Source organism: Epargyreus clarus, unplaced genomic scaffold (assembly GCF_041222505.1).
Source record: "Epargyreus clarus isolate Ecla_fem2 unplaced genomic scaffold, WU_Ecla_fem_2.2 ptg000011l, whole genome shotgun sequence".
Classification (NCBI taxonomy): domain Eukaryota; kingdom Metazoa; phylum Arthropoda; class Insecta; order Lepidoptera; family Hesperiidae; genus Epargyreus; species Epargyreus clarus.
In genome coordinates, this window is record NW_027332219.1 from 8,674,942 (window position 1) to 8,692,267 (window position 17,326).

Here is a 17,326-nt window from a genome sequence, read left to right on the forward strand (position 1 = left end):
TAAAAACTACATTTTTATATTTTTCAAACACGAAAATAATTGACAGTCACAATTGTCAAAAGATTACATTTTCTTGTTAGGAGCGAGTAGTATTTACTAATCTATGTCGTAGGTATAGCGATTATTAACTCTATATTATACTACTAATAGGTCTTACAAAACTATATTTTACGTTATACTAGCTAATTAATTATAGAAAATTTGTTCCTACATCTTTGATAGAAATAAAACGTGACAAATAAATCAAGTAAGTCAAAATAAGTCAAAGGCATCAGCGAAGCGTGAAAGCGGAACTTCAAACAAGACAATACAGTGGTTTCACTGAAAACAAAATTCAACGGAGTTGCATTCGGGAATAATTTTCGATATTTCAACCCGTAAAGTATATTTTCACTCGTCTTGTCACGTTGGGGTGTAGGGTTGGGGCAAGAGTTTAAAATAAATCACAAAATATCAATGCTTTTTAAACAAGATATTTATTATATATAAAATTCTCATGTTACAATGTTAGTAACCGTACTCCTCCGAAACGGCTTTACTGATTTTCACCAAATTTTATAAGACAGTCGTGCTACCTGATTTAAGGTAGTCATCGTCGCCTATGGACACTTGTAAAGAAGTTATCAATATGTCACCGGCTTTGAAGAAGAGATGCTTTAGAATGCTTCTCGAAGAGGCACATGTCATAGTACTACAGGAATAACTTGAGAGGAAGTTCTTTCCACATCTGGCATGTTCGCGACAAAAATGACCGTGGAAATCAAACCGTGAAGGACCGCCACAAGTCCAGTTAATATGTAAACTTATCCTGGTATCCTTTACCGAGTGGTCGGATAGTGGAATAATGTAGGCACTAGACCAGAAGGCGGTAGAACACGCAAGCGGCCAACTTGATCCTGTGTTAACTCTGCGTACATAACTTGTTTGATTCGGCAAAAACACTCTCGTCTGATTTTCAAGCCAAAAGAAGCAAAATTTAATAATCATATTAGCTAATATATTTTAATGAGTGGCAACCCTAGCAGAATCTTACGTGAGACGCAACAAACCGGTGTCAGTTAGCGCGGTGTGTCAGGCAGTCGATTCCCTGACAACCTCACATTTTCCAGTGAACTTTTAAAATAAATATATCCAAGAAAAACTTGTATTTGAAAGTGTGGAAAAGATTTCATATGAAAAAATGTTAGCGAATTGAATTTTATTTTCGTAATTGGAAATATCTTTAACTAAACTATTTAGATTTTTTATAATATAGGAGTAGCAGACGAGCATGCAGTCCACCTGATGGTAAGTGGTTACTGCCGTTTATGGACATTTGTAATCAACCCTAAATAGGATTAGCTATCCTCCCTGAGGTCGACCACAGATGCCCCGCTACCCTTAAAGAGTAAGCTGGAACGCCTCGGAAAAGTATGTCTCCCTTACCACACTCTTCAAACTCGAACACAGCAGCGCTTAACACTGTTATAGTACGCCGGAAAGTGGCGTGACGATGGTGGCATTGGAGTCGAACCACAAAGGGTTCTACCTAGAAATCTTATAAGTACAACCGAAAATAATTCCAAATTTGAGTATATATTATCTGAAATCCATCAAATATAAAACCATGTTACCGACAGGTCCTCAACCGAAGCAAAACCTCTTGAGACTCCGAACATGTTGTTAGGCGGTCGTTAAATAACCTCCACTAGCATTTCCGAAACCTGATGTCATTACCAAATTGATTGATGACGACGTGGCAAGTGGTTAGGGTGGCCACCGTTCTGTAATAGGAAGGACATGAAAAAAAATAGGAGATAAAGTCTACCAATACGCACTTGGCCAGCGGTGGACTATGGCCTAATCCTTCTCATTATGAGAGGGGCGCATGCTCAGCAGTGAGACAGTAATGGGTTGATGATGTAGGAGATGAGCATGCAGTCTACCTAAGCTACTGCCGTCCATAGACATCTATAATCAATCTAAAATAAGATTACAATTGAAGACTAAGCTGGAATACCTCTGAAAAATATGACTCCCTTACCATACGACCAGAATACAGCAGCGTTTAATACTGCTGTTATTAGGCAGAAAAATCGGCGTCACACCTATTTCTACCTAATAATAGCGCTGCTGTGTTCTGATTTGAAGGGTGTGTTAAGTGAGACATACTGTTCGGAGGCATTCCAACTTAGTCGTCCGAGATAGCGGCGCATCTGTGGTCGACCTCAGGTAGGAATCTAATCTTATCCGGGATTGATTACAGATGTCCATGGGCGACAGTAGCCACATACTATCAGGTGGACTGCATGCTCGTTTCCTACTCAAATATTATAAAAATCTAGCTGACCCGGCAAACGTTGTGTTGCCATATATAAAAAAAATATTAAGAGTGAACAACCCTTATCACTTAGGCTATGAAAAATAAATAGTAGCCGATTCTTAGACCTACTGAATATGCATATAAAATTTGGTGAAAATCGGTAAAGCCGTTTCGGAGGAGTACGGTAATTAACATTGTGACACGAGAATTTTATATATAAGATAATAAAAAAGTTACATCGATATTAATGCTTACTTTCTATTGGAAATTGGGAAACTAAAAAGTATGGTAACAACACCAAAAAACAAAATGCGAGTTGAGTTAACAAGATTCCGGCGAAAATGTGGAAAAACTACTCGTAGGCACAGTTTATGCGAGCAAAAAACTAAATACAAAAATAAATTCGCCGAGCCTTGTACCACCTAAGCATTTTCTATTTTATATAGAGTAAAGGTCTTATTTTGTCTTATTACATGTTTGCTACAGAAATGATGCAGAAGTCGTTAAAATTTTGAGGTAGCAAGTTTTAGTTTTGAGTAATCTAATATTTTTTATTGTAACAATTTTTTATTTAAGTTGTTATTTGTTCGTATGAGGTGAGGTTCAAACCTAACAACTGAATTGTAAATTAGTTAAAATGCTTCGTTAGTTCAAATGTATGTATTTAGGGATTAAATGTTACAACTAAATTTTAAACCAGTTAACCCCACTTTTTACATACACTTTTGTTTGTATGATAATGAATGTACGTCAATGTCAGAAGTTTGATATCATTGTAAATCAAAAAAGGCAGCCAAGATGATGACCAATTATTTTTATATGCCCCTATTTCTGCCTAATAACAGCAGTGTCAAGCGCTGCTGTGTTCTGGTTTGAAGGGTGTGGTAAGGGAGACATACTTATCTGAGCCCTTCCAACTTAGTCCTCAGGGCTACCGATCTCGTAGTCTCTCTAGCCAATCTCAGATAGGACTTCAGTCTTATCTGGGGTTGATTACAGATGTTAAGGCGGGAAAATGAACACAAATCACAAGCTAGACTGCGCGCTTGTTTGCAAATTCAATTTTATAAAAATAAAGAGATATATATTTCGCCATTTGAATAAAATATCCCGGTAATCAAAAACAGGCGGAAAATAACAGATTTATTCATCAGAGGAATGTTAATCGACTGTGAATGAATACAGAGAATATCTTAAAGCGCTCCCGAAAAATAATGTAAGTAAAGATTATTTATTTTATTTATTGTACATACTTTTAATGGTTGGTCACGACATATAACTGTAATAGCGGAAATTAGTTAACTACTAGAACTAACTTACTTACAAAAGCACTAAACTGCTTTTTCTAAAAGGTGGTAAAACCGCTCATGGTCCAACACTGGAAAAAAAATTACACATATATACTGATTAATACTCCTTGCCTACCAATAGCCTAAAAACATTTTACCACTATATTACTCCGGTACTAGAATCTTTTGTGGTTAGACTCTGGAAGCACCAATAAGGAAGCACTGGAAGTACCACATTTATTTCAATCTAATAACAGTTGTATTAAGTGCTGCTCAGTTTCAGTTTCAGGGATATAAGGAAGAACTACTTCTACTAGATTTTATTACAGATTGACATCTGCATATCCGTTTGCTACTTCTTTAAAATAAACAAAAAAAATGATATTTATAAATAAGAAACGTAAATTTCGACTTATGCACTTTTACCCCACGTCATAACCAGATGGTAAGTAGCCATCTCATTGAGCAATATTTCCACATGCTCCATCTTATTTCAAACTCAACAAAAGTGTGTTAGTAACTTAGGGAGTATTAGGGACAATGGGATAATGCTATTCAAACTCAAAAACGTTGAATTAAAGTATAGAACCTTATCCATTGGTAACAGCGGCATTGCCACATCTATTTCTGCTTCACAACAGTGTATATGAGCAGCTGTATTTAGTCTTAATACAGTACCCTTACCACGAGTTTTTACGTTTCGACAAATATTACTGTTTTGGTATTTGTTTACGTATTGGCTCATACAATTTCCAAGTTCTGACATAATCCGCTAGGGGCGCTGATTGGAAATAGTATGGGCAAATACGTAAACAAATACCAAAACAGTCATATTTGTCAAAACGTACAAACTCATGGTAAGGGTACTGATCTTAGATTAGGTAAAGTGAGGTAAGATTGGAAAGACGATCTAGATTGATTGATAATGATATGTAAGTCAGCCGGTATCTACTTCCTTCCACCGCAGCGCAAAAACGACACGCAAAACTAATATAGGAGTAGCAGCCGAGCATGCAGTCCGCCTGATGGTAAGTGGCTACTGCCACCCATTTACATCTGTAATCAACCCCAGATAAAATTATATTCCTACCTGACGACGGCCATAGATGTCCCGCTACTCTGGACGACTAAGCTGGAACGCCTCGGATAAATATGATTCTCTTACCACACCCTTCAAACCAGAACACAGCAGCGCTTAACACTGCTTTTATTAGGCAGAAATAGGTGTAGCGGTGGTGCCGCCGGAGTCGAACCCCAGAGAATTCAACCACATGAACTTCTCCTCAAACCATACTTCACCTTTCAAAAACCTCAACAAGATGAGGTCAATAACACAGTTATAACAACAAAGGTCCAAACGCGATATAAGGGTCCACAATTCGGTCGGTGATTTCGAGTATTTTTTCTTCCAAAGCCCCATTACTGCAGACACAATAGGAATTCGCTTGATGAGTGGTCAGGGAGTACGAATTTTGGATGTGGTATTTTTTATGTTAAACAGCTTGTTATAGTGCTTGATGGCTTAGTGGTTGAAAGAAAATCAAATGAAAAATATTTTATCCAAGTAGATTCTTTACAGAAATTTTTTTGAACGTCAATATGTCTCCTGTCACTTCGCAAGGTGTTTCGTTTAGCAAAAGAAGCAGCAAAGAAGTCAGCTTGTTAATCGGGGGTTCGGCTTCGAATTCCAGACCTTTGATGCAAAGATTTATCTTTCAGAGTTAGGTGTATTAATCATCATCATCATCAACCCATTACTGTCCCACTGCTGTGCACGGGTCGCCTCTCATAATGAGAAAGATTAGGCCATAGTCCACCGCGCTGGCCAAGTGCGTATTGGTAGACTTCACATACCTCTGAATTTTCTATTTTATCTCTCGGATATGCAGGTTTCCTCACGATGTTTTCCTTCACCGCTTAGCAAGTGTTAATTTCTAATACGCTAAAGTTATGTTCTTTGCAAAATCAGAGGTCTGGAATTTGAACCTCCGACCCCTAGATCGAGAGACCGAGTTTTTTAACCACTAGTTTCTTAACCTCAGGGGTAGCGGCGCGTTTGTGGCCAACGTCAGGTAGGAATATCTAGTCCTATCTGGAGTTGATTACAACTGTCCATGGGCGGCAGAAGCCATTTGTCATCAGGTGGACACATGCTCGTCTGCTACTCCTATATCATAAAAAATACAAACAACCACCACATCCAAAGACCCTTCCTTCCTCCATGTTTTAAACCATTCATTAACTCCGTAACAGTTTAATTCTAGTCAGAAGAAGTTAATGAGACGTCGCGGATCGCAGTTTTTAATTTTATGCCCTCATTCGCTATCCCTGGGGCCTCGGGGTCTGCTGGTCATACCCTAAGCGACTTGGCGATTGAATCTGCATTCATAGAATATCGTAGGTATAGATGTCGTCCCTGTAGTCCCGGGACTAGAATAGGTCTACGGTACCACCTGCTCGTCGTAAGAGGCGACTAAAAGGGGACTTCCGGGGTTGCGGGCGCCAAGAGTGGGAGCTCGAACCGTTCATCAAGCAACCCCAGGAAGAACGACGGCATGTGTGGTCGCGTACCGTCGTGTATACCAGACGATATGGCGAGTGTCATACTCACCTGGGCGGAGTCCCACTGGACAACGTGCTAAAAGACTCCGGTTGAGTTCCTTTGGAGATCCCGGATTCCTCAACGCAGCATCGAAGACGGTCACCGTGGGAGTTTTAGTGCGGTAAGAATCCTACATAACCCGTGTCACTCCCACGACACCGGGTACCTTTTGAAGGTTCCCCCCTCGATATAAAATAGGCGTACACAGTTAAAATACAAACACTGAAATCAAAATTCCTGTTCAACAGGTGTGGTAAGGAAGACAATTATCTATGGCGATCCAACTTACACCTTAGCGTGTATGTACACATCTCCAGTTGAACATGGGCGGCATTTTCCACTTAACATCGAATGCATTAATTTTAATTTGACTAGTTTTCTGACTGAAAAATACCTTTTTGCCCTTTTCTCGTCAACAATCGACAGTTAGACCCGTCCCTTAAGACCTGGCTTTATTGTGGGGTGGGGGGTTGTTTTGGACCTTTATTGACCCTTGTTTTCTGTTTCTATGAATATCTATTACGCCTCTAATTACTCTGGGGAGTACATCTTTAGATTAGAATTTTAAATGTCACGATTTTGATCTTGTGTTTTTACCTGTTTAAATTTTACCTGTATTTTAAAAGAAATATTCAATAGTAACAGTTTTTGTATTATTTTTTACATATTTTCTAAAAGTAGCATACAATCATGCAGTCCACGTACTCCCGCCCATGGACAACTGTAATCAACCCCAGATAGGATTAGTTTCCTACCTGAGGTTGATCAAATGCTTTGCTACCTCTAAGGAAGCTAGATCTCAGATAAGTATATCTTACCCACACCCTTCAAACCATAACATAGCAGGATGAATGCTGCCGTTCTTAGGTAAAAAACGGTGTGGCGGTGGTGCCGTCGGAGTCGAACCACAGCAGGTTCTACCACCTACAGACGTTGAGTTATACCTGGAATGAATGAATGAAATATATTTATTTTGTATAGGCCAACGGCGGCACTTACAAATTGTCAGTTACAATGTTTTCTTATACCGGATTGGAACGCGACCTCTACTGAGAAGATCCGGTAAGAAACTCAGTGGGTTTGTCTTTTATAATTTTAAAAATAATTATTCTCTTTCTCTCTATTTTTATTGTCTTCACATTTTTTAAATGCCATTATTTTTACATATAATTAATAAAGCATTAGCTCCAGTAGATACTGGAGCTAATGCTTTTTAGATAAATGTAAAGCAAGATTGCTTTACATTTATCTAAAAAAAGAAGTTTGTTCAGCAAGATACGCTACACTTTGACATTTTCTTAATTAACTAATTTTGTTATTGATCACTCCCAAGCTTTTTTTTCATTAATATAATCAGAAATTTTATAATAAGCCCACTAACATTGGACCCCCAATTAAGAGGCCACTAGGCTATTTACCTACACTTAATATATAACCACATGGTTATCGCCAAACTGCTAGTACGCTCTTCAGAGCGGACTTCAGTTGTTTCAAGCAGGTGAAGCCATACAATTTGCTATGGCAACGCGATTCATTTCTATATTCAGAACGGACTAGCAGTTTTCACGAACTATACACAATTACACTTACTGTAATTGAAAATATCGGTTACGATGCATACTGACAATGACAGCGCCTCTAGCATTTGCTCATTAGGTTTTGGTGCCCTCTGACGTGCCGGCGTGCGGATTCAATTGCAGAAATTTCATTAACGGAACGCTTTGCGTTTTAGCCTTTGTAATAGTTAGGAATTTTGGATTTGAGTGTACGGTTTTAGCCACTGATTTTCGTTGCTTATTAGAAATTAATTATCATTTGAATTGAAGCACAATGTTGAATAATAGCAAGTATTGTCATCGTTACTGTCCCACTGCTGGGCACGGGTCTTCTCTCAGAATGAGAAAGATTAGGCAATACCTGGGATTTGAACCGCGGACCCGTCGATCAAGAGGCCGTGGGTTAACCACAAGGCTATCTCTGTAATACTGGACAAACATTACGTTGCTACCTAATTACCAACATAACTAAGCCGCCATCTTGTCCATACCACGCGGGTCCCGTGCCCGCTAATGTACTTATGAGGTGCGTGACAGGAATGGTAATCTTCATAAATTAAGATACGCGTGTGCTCCAATCTAAGTTGTGGACAAAGATCGTGCCTAACAGGACGCAAAAATACTTGCAGTCAAGATAAATCCACGAAACTTCGCATCGTTGAACGTACGCGTATATATGTACGCATTGCATGCGTGACAACGTGTGACAGAAAGAGCGCTCTATGTCCTAAGCGCTACTGTGTTCTGGTTTAAAGGGTGTGGTTAAGAAGACATACTTTTCCCAGGAATTCCACTATAGTCCCCAGGGGTATGACTTTTATGTGGCCCACCTTGAGTAAAATTAATATCATCTTGGGTTTATTACAGAATGGGTGGCAGTAGCCAGTTTTTCATCAGGTGGACTGCTTGTTTATTTATAAAATACTAAAGTTACTTATTCATATGTGGATAAATATTAGGTTAATACCTAATTACCAACATAACTAAGCCGCCATCTTGTCCATACCACGCGGGTCCCGGGCCCCGCTAATGTACTTATGAGATGCGTGACAGGAATGGTAATCTTCATAAATTGAGATGCGCGTGTGCTAAAATCTAAGTTGCGGACAAAGATTGTGCCTAACTGGACATAAGGGATCTAATCTTATCTGGGATTGATTAGATTTGACGACCCGCGTGGCGGAGCAGTCACCATACCGGTTTGACGCGCAAAGAGTCCCGGGTTCGATCCCCGGTCAGACAGATATCTAAATGATGAATTTAGATTTCTGTTTCTGGGTGTGGGTGTTTGTGTATTTGTCTATGTGTGTGTCCATGTCACCCACAACGCAGGGAATCCTAGTGTGGGGCTGTGAGTGTAGAAAGCGTTTATTTTTTTTTTATTACAGACGTCCATGGGGGTCAGCAGCCACTTACCATAAGGTAGGTGGACTGCATGCTCGTCTGCTACTCCTATATTATATTTAAAAAAACACCTTTCAATTAAATAAATCGAGTAGCAAAACTAACAAGGAATTACACTAGAATGTAGACTGAAGTAAATAAAACAGAATTTAAAATAAACTTGAACCATCTAATGGAGAAAAAGTGGCGAAGTCGGGCGCTTTGTTGTTTAAATAAGAAATTCTACCTAATTACGCGTCTTCTGTCTGCGTCTAGAAGGAATGGGGAACATTCTAGAAACTTCCTTGTTTATTTCACTGAGTACTAAACTTATGTATTGAAGTATTACAAAAAGGTTGGTTTTTTTTTTTTATAATATAAGAGTAGCAGACGAGCATGCAGTCCACCTGATGGTAAGTGGCTACTGCCGCCCGTGGACATCTGTAATCAACCCCAGATAGGATTAGGTTCCTACCTGCGGTCGGCCACAGATGCGCCGCTACCCCTGAGGACTAAGCTGGAACGCCTCGGAAAAGTCTGTTTCCCTTACCACACCCTTCAAACCGGAACACAGCAGCGCCTAACACTGCTGTTATTAGGTAGAAATAGGTGTGGCGGTGGTGCCACCGGAGTCGAACCACAAAGGGTTCTACCACCTTCATGTTTCTTTGTTTCTACCACCTTCTTCAAAACCACACTTGTTTCTGTCTAACAACAGCAGTGTTAAGCGCTGCTGTGTTGTGGTTTGAAGGATAACATACTATGGTAAGAGAGACATACTTATCCGAGGCATTTTAGCTTATTCCTCACTCCTCAGGGGTAGCAACCTAGCAACGCATCCGTGGCCAATCTCAGGTAGGAATCTTATCCTATCTGGGGTTGATTACAGGTCCTGGTGTCCATTTGCGGTAATAGCATTAGGTGGACTGCGGTTCTTTGCCACTTAAATAAAATTAAAAACAGAAAAGGAAAATATTACAACAATTTACTAGCTCTTTCATTTTAAAATAACTAACCAAGTAAGCAAGTCATTTTGTATTAAATATTTCGTGATAGAATAAAGCTATTGTTTTATCGCAAGCGAGTAGCTAAGAATTTATTGCATCATTATTTATTGCATAATTTTATCACGGTTAATCGTTATTATGTGACGGTAATTATAATGAATCGTTAATTTTACCTCGAAAAGTGAATTAAAATGTTCAAAGTTTTGTTGGAAAAGGCAGTTAGAAAAAAAAATACGTGTGGCACTCGGAGACTGCCGCGGTAAAGCTATTGCATAGCATTTTTTATCAACTTATGCAATTACAATTATATATTCATTTTATTTATGCAGTATGCAAAAAGTCATTAACCTGTCAACTAGCGTGTGCGCCCCGGGGCGTACAGATCGCTACTAAAAAGTATCACCGCTGTACCGGTCGGAGTGGGGGGTGTTAGGTTTTTTTCATTACGGAATTTCTGGATTCGGTCTCCACGCTCAAGGCCCGCGATAGAAGCTATGCAATAGCTTAATAATGCAATAATGTAATTTTTTTACCATACAATGTAATAAAATTAAACAAAAACACAGAATTAACAAAACCTTCTTTAATGTATCGATAACGACATTACATCACTATTAAATTCATAATCATTACATCAATATTATCTTCAGTGTTTGTTTTTTCGATATTGAAACCTGGATAGAATTGGAGTTCAACTTGAGTTGGGTCGTCGAATATATGTATTATAAAAAAATGCTATATGTTGCTAAGTTACACCTTAGATTGCATGCATTTCTATATTGAAACCGTGCTTAAAACATAAAAGCGAAAATATACTGCTTTTCGCGCGTCATTGCGTAGAGTGACGTTTCAATATTACTCTTTTTGAAGTCAAAACTTCTTTACCAGCGTTGTGTACTTTTTGTGAGGGGTAAAAAATGTTAAACTCGCACGTCACGTGGCCTGATCGAAAATTCGTAAGGCGGCAAAGCAAAGTGCAAAAGTCAAGATCTGGTGTTAGCATAAACAAAATATGTCAATGGGTGCAATTTATTTTTTATTACATTTTATTATTCAAGTTAGGTTTCGAAAGCGGTTACTTCTGCCAGCATTTCCAGAGTGCAACCCGTCGATTTTTTATCGTTCATCGCTTATCGCAAGCCACTCCACAGTGGAGCGAGTGACAATAATTATTAACACGGCAGTGAATTTTGTGAGATCCCGTTGGCAAATGAGAGCCTTCAAATCTCATATTAGTGACGCCCTGACGAACATTCCTATTAAACTCACTTTATAATAATACCCTAACAATATAGCCTTAGCAAACATTTTAGAAATAAATTTAATTTGGTTCAATAAAAATTGTAACTAGAGAATTATTATAAAAATCGATTTCTGAAACATAGATGAGTACGTTCAAATAAAAAATCAGTTTGTACTGAAATAACCTACTAATGAATATAGTACGCATCCAACAAGGCGATTTTCTACACCCGCGAGCATTTTAATTTGGAAGGATTATACGGAACTAAAATGTCGCTTTATTTGGTACTTGAGTTGTAATTTGACCTAAAATGTTGTGACAATTTTTGATAATTATATTTCTTTCATATACTTAACAAGAATTTGAAATTTGAATTTTAGTTGAATTATATTGTTTTGTGTCGTTAGACTTCTGTAGGTAATTAGTTCCAAATACAGGGTATTTTTTTAACTTTTAATTATTTAAACTCATTACACTATATGTTAAAAAGGTTACAACGGACTTATCTAAATTGATAAATTAATTTATACAAGTCCACACCGACAGACATAACACATACTCGTACATAAATGCCCGTCGCAAACCACAAAATTAAATGTAACATTTTACGCCGCACCACACATACATACTGATGACGTAACCGCTCCGTCAGTATCAATACACTGAAGCACACGTCAGTACCGCTCCGGCGACGATGAATGTAGACGTGTCTCCTGTGTCCGGCGCTCACGTGCCGCGTAATTCACAACGCATTTTAAAATTATTTATCGAGGCCTACAAAGCTAGCCCGGAGTTGTGGGACCCTAATAACATAAACTACACGAATAAATACCGAAGAATTGAAGCGCAAGAGAATTTGCTATCGATATACAAACTTGTACAAGAAGATGCCACGAGAATTGATGTACGGAAAAAGATCAACACGCTTCGATCCAACTATAATAAAGAAATGGCGAAGATCAAGACTGCTGAAGCGGAGGGCAGAGAGTATATTCCGAAGAACTGGTTGTTTCATCAACTTAGATTCTTGGATGTAGCAAGAAAACCCGGTTGTCTAGTGAGTTTTATCCTTATCTAATTATCAATGAGTAAAGACAGATTGTGTTAGTACATCAATACGCAATACGCATGTGTGTGTTATTTAAGTGCTTACTTTGTTTCATTTCAATCGTTTCATTCCATTTGCAAATATTGAAGAGATTAGGTATATATCTTAAAATTAAGATAAGTTAGGTAGGTATCTATCTATAAATTAATTGACAATATTACTTTTGTAATAAAACCTTCGGATAATAAAAGATTTTATAACCAACTAGCATTAATTTTTATATCTATAAATATAAATAGGAAAAGACAAAATGATTCCGTAGTTATTTCTTTATCAACCGTCTTTCATTTTTGTTTGGTAATTACTGAACTCAGTATGAAAACACGCAAATATATTTTTCCTTATACTAAAATCTCGACTACAGACGAATACTAGTATTAATACTAATTATAGATAAACTTTCTTACATTACAATAATACAAGAATAACTTCAGTTCAATATTCGTTTAGCGTCAAACGCAGTAGACGAAGGACGTGGTATTGCTGTCTCGTTCACTCTGTCGCTCTGTCTCGCTCTCCGCGTCACCGAGTTGAATACTCGACAGTCGACACGTGTTTTCTTACCGCGGTTTATTATTATTTAACGGTAATAATATACAATCTATCTACTGTTTGTCTAAAGATTGAAATTTAATATTTTTAGTAGGCAGAATTGTCAAATGTTTTTGGGAAGATAAGATTTTAATAACGGGGTAATTCGTATGGACATGTCGGTTAAAATGTAAATTTCTGTCGAAAATTTTATAACCTTATATTTTTTTTTATAACATTATCATTATTTAGCACCTACAAGAAGTAGAAAAAAAATTTTAACAAAAAAATAAAACCGACTTCTATGTCACTACAAAGTAAAAAATAATTGAAATAAGTGTTGGTTTAATACATATTTCTGAAGTTGGCGCTCAATATATTTCGTTTGATAATGGCGTAAACAGCGTGTCTAATATGAGCGCCGACTTCAGAAATATGTATTAAACCAACACTTATTTCAATTATTTTTTACTTTGTAGTGACATAGAAGTCGGTTTTATTTTTTTGTTAAAATTTTTTTTTTCACCCTTTTTAGTGATGATATGTTAATGTTTGTATTAATATTATGTAAAATTGTATAAAGGTGATCATGAATAAAGGTAAGGTCTGAATTCATACGAATTGGACCCACCCGCTCGCAGAGCGCTTCCGCGCTCTGCTCGCTTAGTTTTATATTGCCTTATATGTTTCAACCTAACCTAACCAATTCAATACAAAACACTATAGGCGAGGCTACATGCAATTCTATATTGTTTGCTAGGTTAGGTTGGAACAGAAAAGTAAATAAATCAAACTAGGTGGTAAAACTCTGCGAGTGAGTCGGTCCAATTTACCTTAATTCAATAGTTAAGGAAAACTACAGCGTATTCATTAATCATATTTTATATTTGTAAGAAGTGATTGTCAAGTTACTGTTGTTTAGGCCAGCAGTGTCCCTGCGTCACTAGGATTGAAGACTTTACGGTCAAAGTTATCAGGGTTAAGACCTTGAATTTTCATCATATGTGTCTGCTTAGTGACGTTAATATATATATGAAAGCACAAAATGGCTAACTCCTGTGGTTTAACTTGGAAGCACACCAGCATTATCAGAGTGAAAGAGTTGAAGGTCATGTTTTTCATTACATGTACCTGCTTAGGACCTGTAAAATATGTGTGAAAGCACTAAATGGCTTATTCATGTGGTTTAGGCTGGAGGTACCTCTGCATCATCAGATCTAAGGAGTTGAAGGTCAAAATTTTCATCATGTATCTCTGTCTACCAACTTCATTACAACAAATGTCTAATCTATATACTTTACATTGGAGGCACCTCTGCATCATAAGGATTGAAGAATTGAAGTTCATATCTTCCATCATATGTCTCTGCTCAAAGACCTTATCATATATTCGTAAGCTCCAAATGCCTAACTTGTATGGTTTAGGCAGGAGGCACCTCTGCATTATCAGAGTTGAAGAGTTGAAGGCCAAATTTTCCATCATATATCTCTACCTATCAACCTTGTTAAATATCCATAAGTTCCAAATGCCTTACTTGTATGGTTGAGGGAGGAGGCACTTCTGCATTACCAGGGTTGAAGAGTTGAAGGTCGAATTTTCCATCATATCATGTTAATCTAGATACTCAATGTTCATTTAAAGTTTCATGAGAATTGAGTGGGCAGAAGGAAAGTTGTCATAAAATATGTAAAAAGCAGGGGTAGTGATGATGAGTTCCACCCCATTACTTAAATTCTAATCATCAGAGCATACTAATGTTTTAGTAGGAAAGTACCGCAACAAAACACCCTTTCATATGAAAAAAAGAAAATTGAAATTGGTTAAGAAATACTCGAGTTATTGAAGTTTATATTGGGAAAGAAAAGAAAGAAATCGGGTTTTTCCAATTTCCCGGGAAAACTGGCGAGAATTTTCAAATTTCCTCGAAATGGGACCCCCTGTGAAACTAGCCGCATACAATGGTGTATGAATCATGTCGATCGGTCGCGGCATCGTGAAAAAATCGCCGAACAAACATAAAAAAAAAAAATATATACGGTCGAATTGAGTAACCTCCTCCTTTTTGGAAGTCGGTTAAAAAGTAATATTTTGAAGGTGGTAGAAGTTTATGCGGTTCGACTTCGGTGGTACCACCGTCACACCTATTTCTGCCTCTTAACAGCAGTTTTAAGCTACTGTGTTCTGGTTAGAAAGGTGTGGTAAAAGACTCGTACGTTTTGGAGGCATTCCAGCTAGTCCTCAGGAGTAGTAACACGTCGGTTGCGGGCCTTTAGTAGAAATGTAATCTTATCTGAGATTGAATAAAGATGTCCACGGGCAGCGATAGCCACTTACAAACAGGTGGACTACCTGTTCGTTTGGTACTTTAGTATAACTAACAATACCTAGTGTTAAATACCTAAATTATCACTTGATTAAACGGTGAAGGAAAACATCGTGAAGAAACCTGCATAACTGAGAGATTTATAGAAAAAAATCTCAAAGCTATGTGTAGTCTACCAATACGTCCTTAGCCAGCGCGGTGGACTATGGCCTAATCCTTCTCTTTCTGAGAAGAGACCCATGCCCAGCAGTGGGACAGTAATGGGTTGATGATGATGATGAAATACCTATATACTAGTTGTTTTAAATACCTAATATTTTTTAACCAATTGTTTTTTCCAGGAAGAATCAGAAAACGAAGAGGCAGGCGAAACGGAGACCGAGGCGAGTAAAATCAAAGTCGAAAACACATATACAACACTCACAAACTTCGTCAACGTTGACCAAATTCAAAACATTGAAGTAACGCACGACCAACAAACCCAGCCAACGCCAAAAGCCAAGCCAATCAAACGTACGATCAGCCAACAGCGAAGATTGGACAAACATTTGCCAAACCCACATTCTACAGGGATTGAACCAATCGCACTAGTTTGGTCATCAAAATTGCAGAACTTGAGGCCAAGTCAACGAATGCTTGCCGAAAAGGCGATCAATGATGTTCTTTTTGAAGCGTATCTAAATAATTTAGGCAAAGGGCCGTTGGTTATCAATACTGGAGTCTCGTCTGTGGCTACTGAGGTAGAGGGTTTTGCTGTGGAAGTACCAGAGGAATATATAGAATATGGGACTACTGATGAAGAAGCGTAGATGGTATGGATCTGTGTAAATATATCGGCTCTGTTGGGCTCAGGTCTCCTCTCAGAGTGAGCTGGGCTTTTGATCCATCGCGCTAGACAAGTGCGGGTTGGTAAATGTCAATTATCTTCTTCTTGGGGACTCGAAGGTGCCTGGGATTCAAATCCCGGTCTTACAGTATCTTATATAATATATTCAATGAATATGGTTATGTACTTGGATGCTGGCTATAGCATCGCCAGAGAAAAGCATTTTTTTAAGAATTACGTTTATTTTAATTTTAAATAATAACTTCGAAAAAAGATAGGTTCAATTAGGGTCTGGTCTCGAATCCTGGAGCCGTAGCATCTGTAATCTGATATTGAACGGATCTCATGTCAGACCCTGGCGGAGGCTGAGTATAATAACTAAGAAGATTTCTTGTTGAAGGCTAGTTGATATGTCGCTAAGCACCATTAGTTTTAGTACATTAGTTAAATAAAAAAATATTTTTGTTCATTTTGTGTTACATGTGGGAGAATGCTTCATTTTATATATAAATATTAATTTCGAACTACCGCTCCGTATTAACAATTGCAAACCTGTATCATGGTATAAGAAGGGGTGCGCAACTGTCGACAGATCAGAAGTTGTCCAATAGTGGGCACGGCAGGGTGGTGCTCTGAACTGTTTGGTGTTTTGCTTGGGTGTTATTGTTACTATGGTGACACTAACGCTTTTTCATTTAATTATTTTAACTATATTTTTGTAAATTTTATGGCATCTGACTTACTCGTGCAACCTAAGTAAAAATATAACTTCATATAAAGAAAGACTTACATACTTTAGGATAAATTCATTATTCGATCGAAGACGGATGTTGGACATATCATTTTTATACAAGCTCGCAAATGGTTTTCAGGATTGCCCAAACTTATTGAGTCTTTTAAATTTTCCAATTTCTAGAAGAATACCGAGATTTTCAACATTTAAACTTTTTTCTGAAAACTCCCATAAATCAAATCTCGGACAGCATGCGCCTATTAACAGAATCATTAAAGAATACAATACTGTCTCCAGGACCTCAAATTTTGACATCTTCTCTACTAATCTTAAGAAGATCAAGTACACTACATTGCATTACGATTGTGACACTTCATTGTAACTGTATAGACATTATTGTGCTTCTTCAATTCAATTTTCTGT

General features: G+C 37.8%; 1 protein-coding gene across 1 annotated transcript; it reads left to right on the forward strand.

Annotated features, from left to right (window-relative positions):
- The first annotated feature begins 12,049 nt into the window (after positions 1–12,049).
- On the forward strand, positions 12,050–16,685 carry LOC140745946 (uncharacterized). The gene is made up of 2 exons (XM_073077925.1): positions 12,050–12,439; positions 15,686–16,685. Exons 1-2 carry the CDS (start codon positions 12,077–12,079, stop codon positions 16,151–16,153), a joined length of 831 nt encoding a protein of 276 aa, XP_072934026.1. The 5' UTR covers positions 12,050–12,076; the 3' UTR covers positions 16,154–16,685.
- Positions 16,686–17,326: the final 641 nt, after the last annotated feature.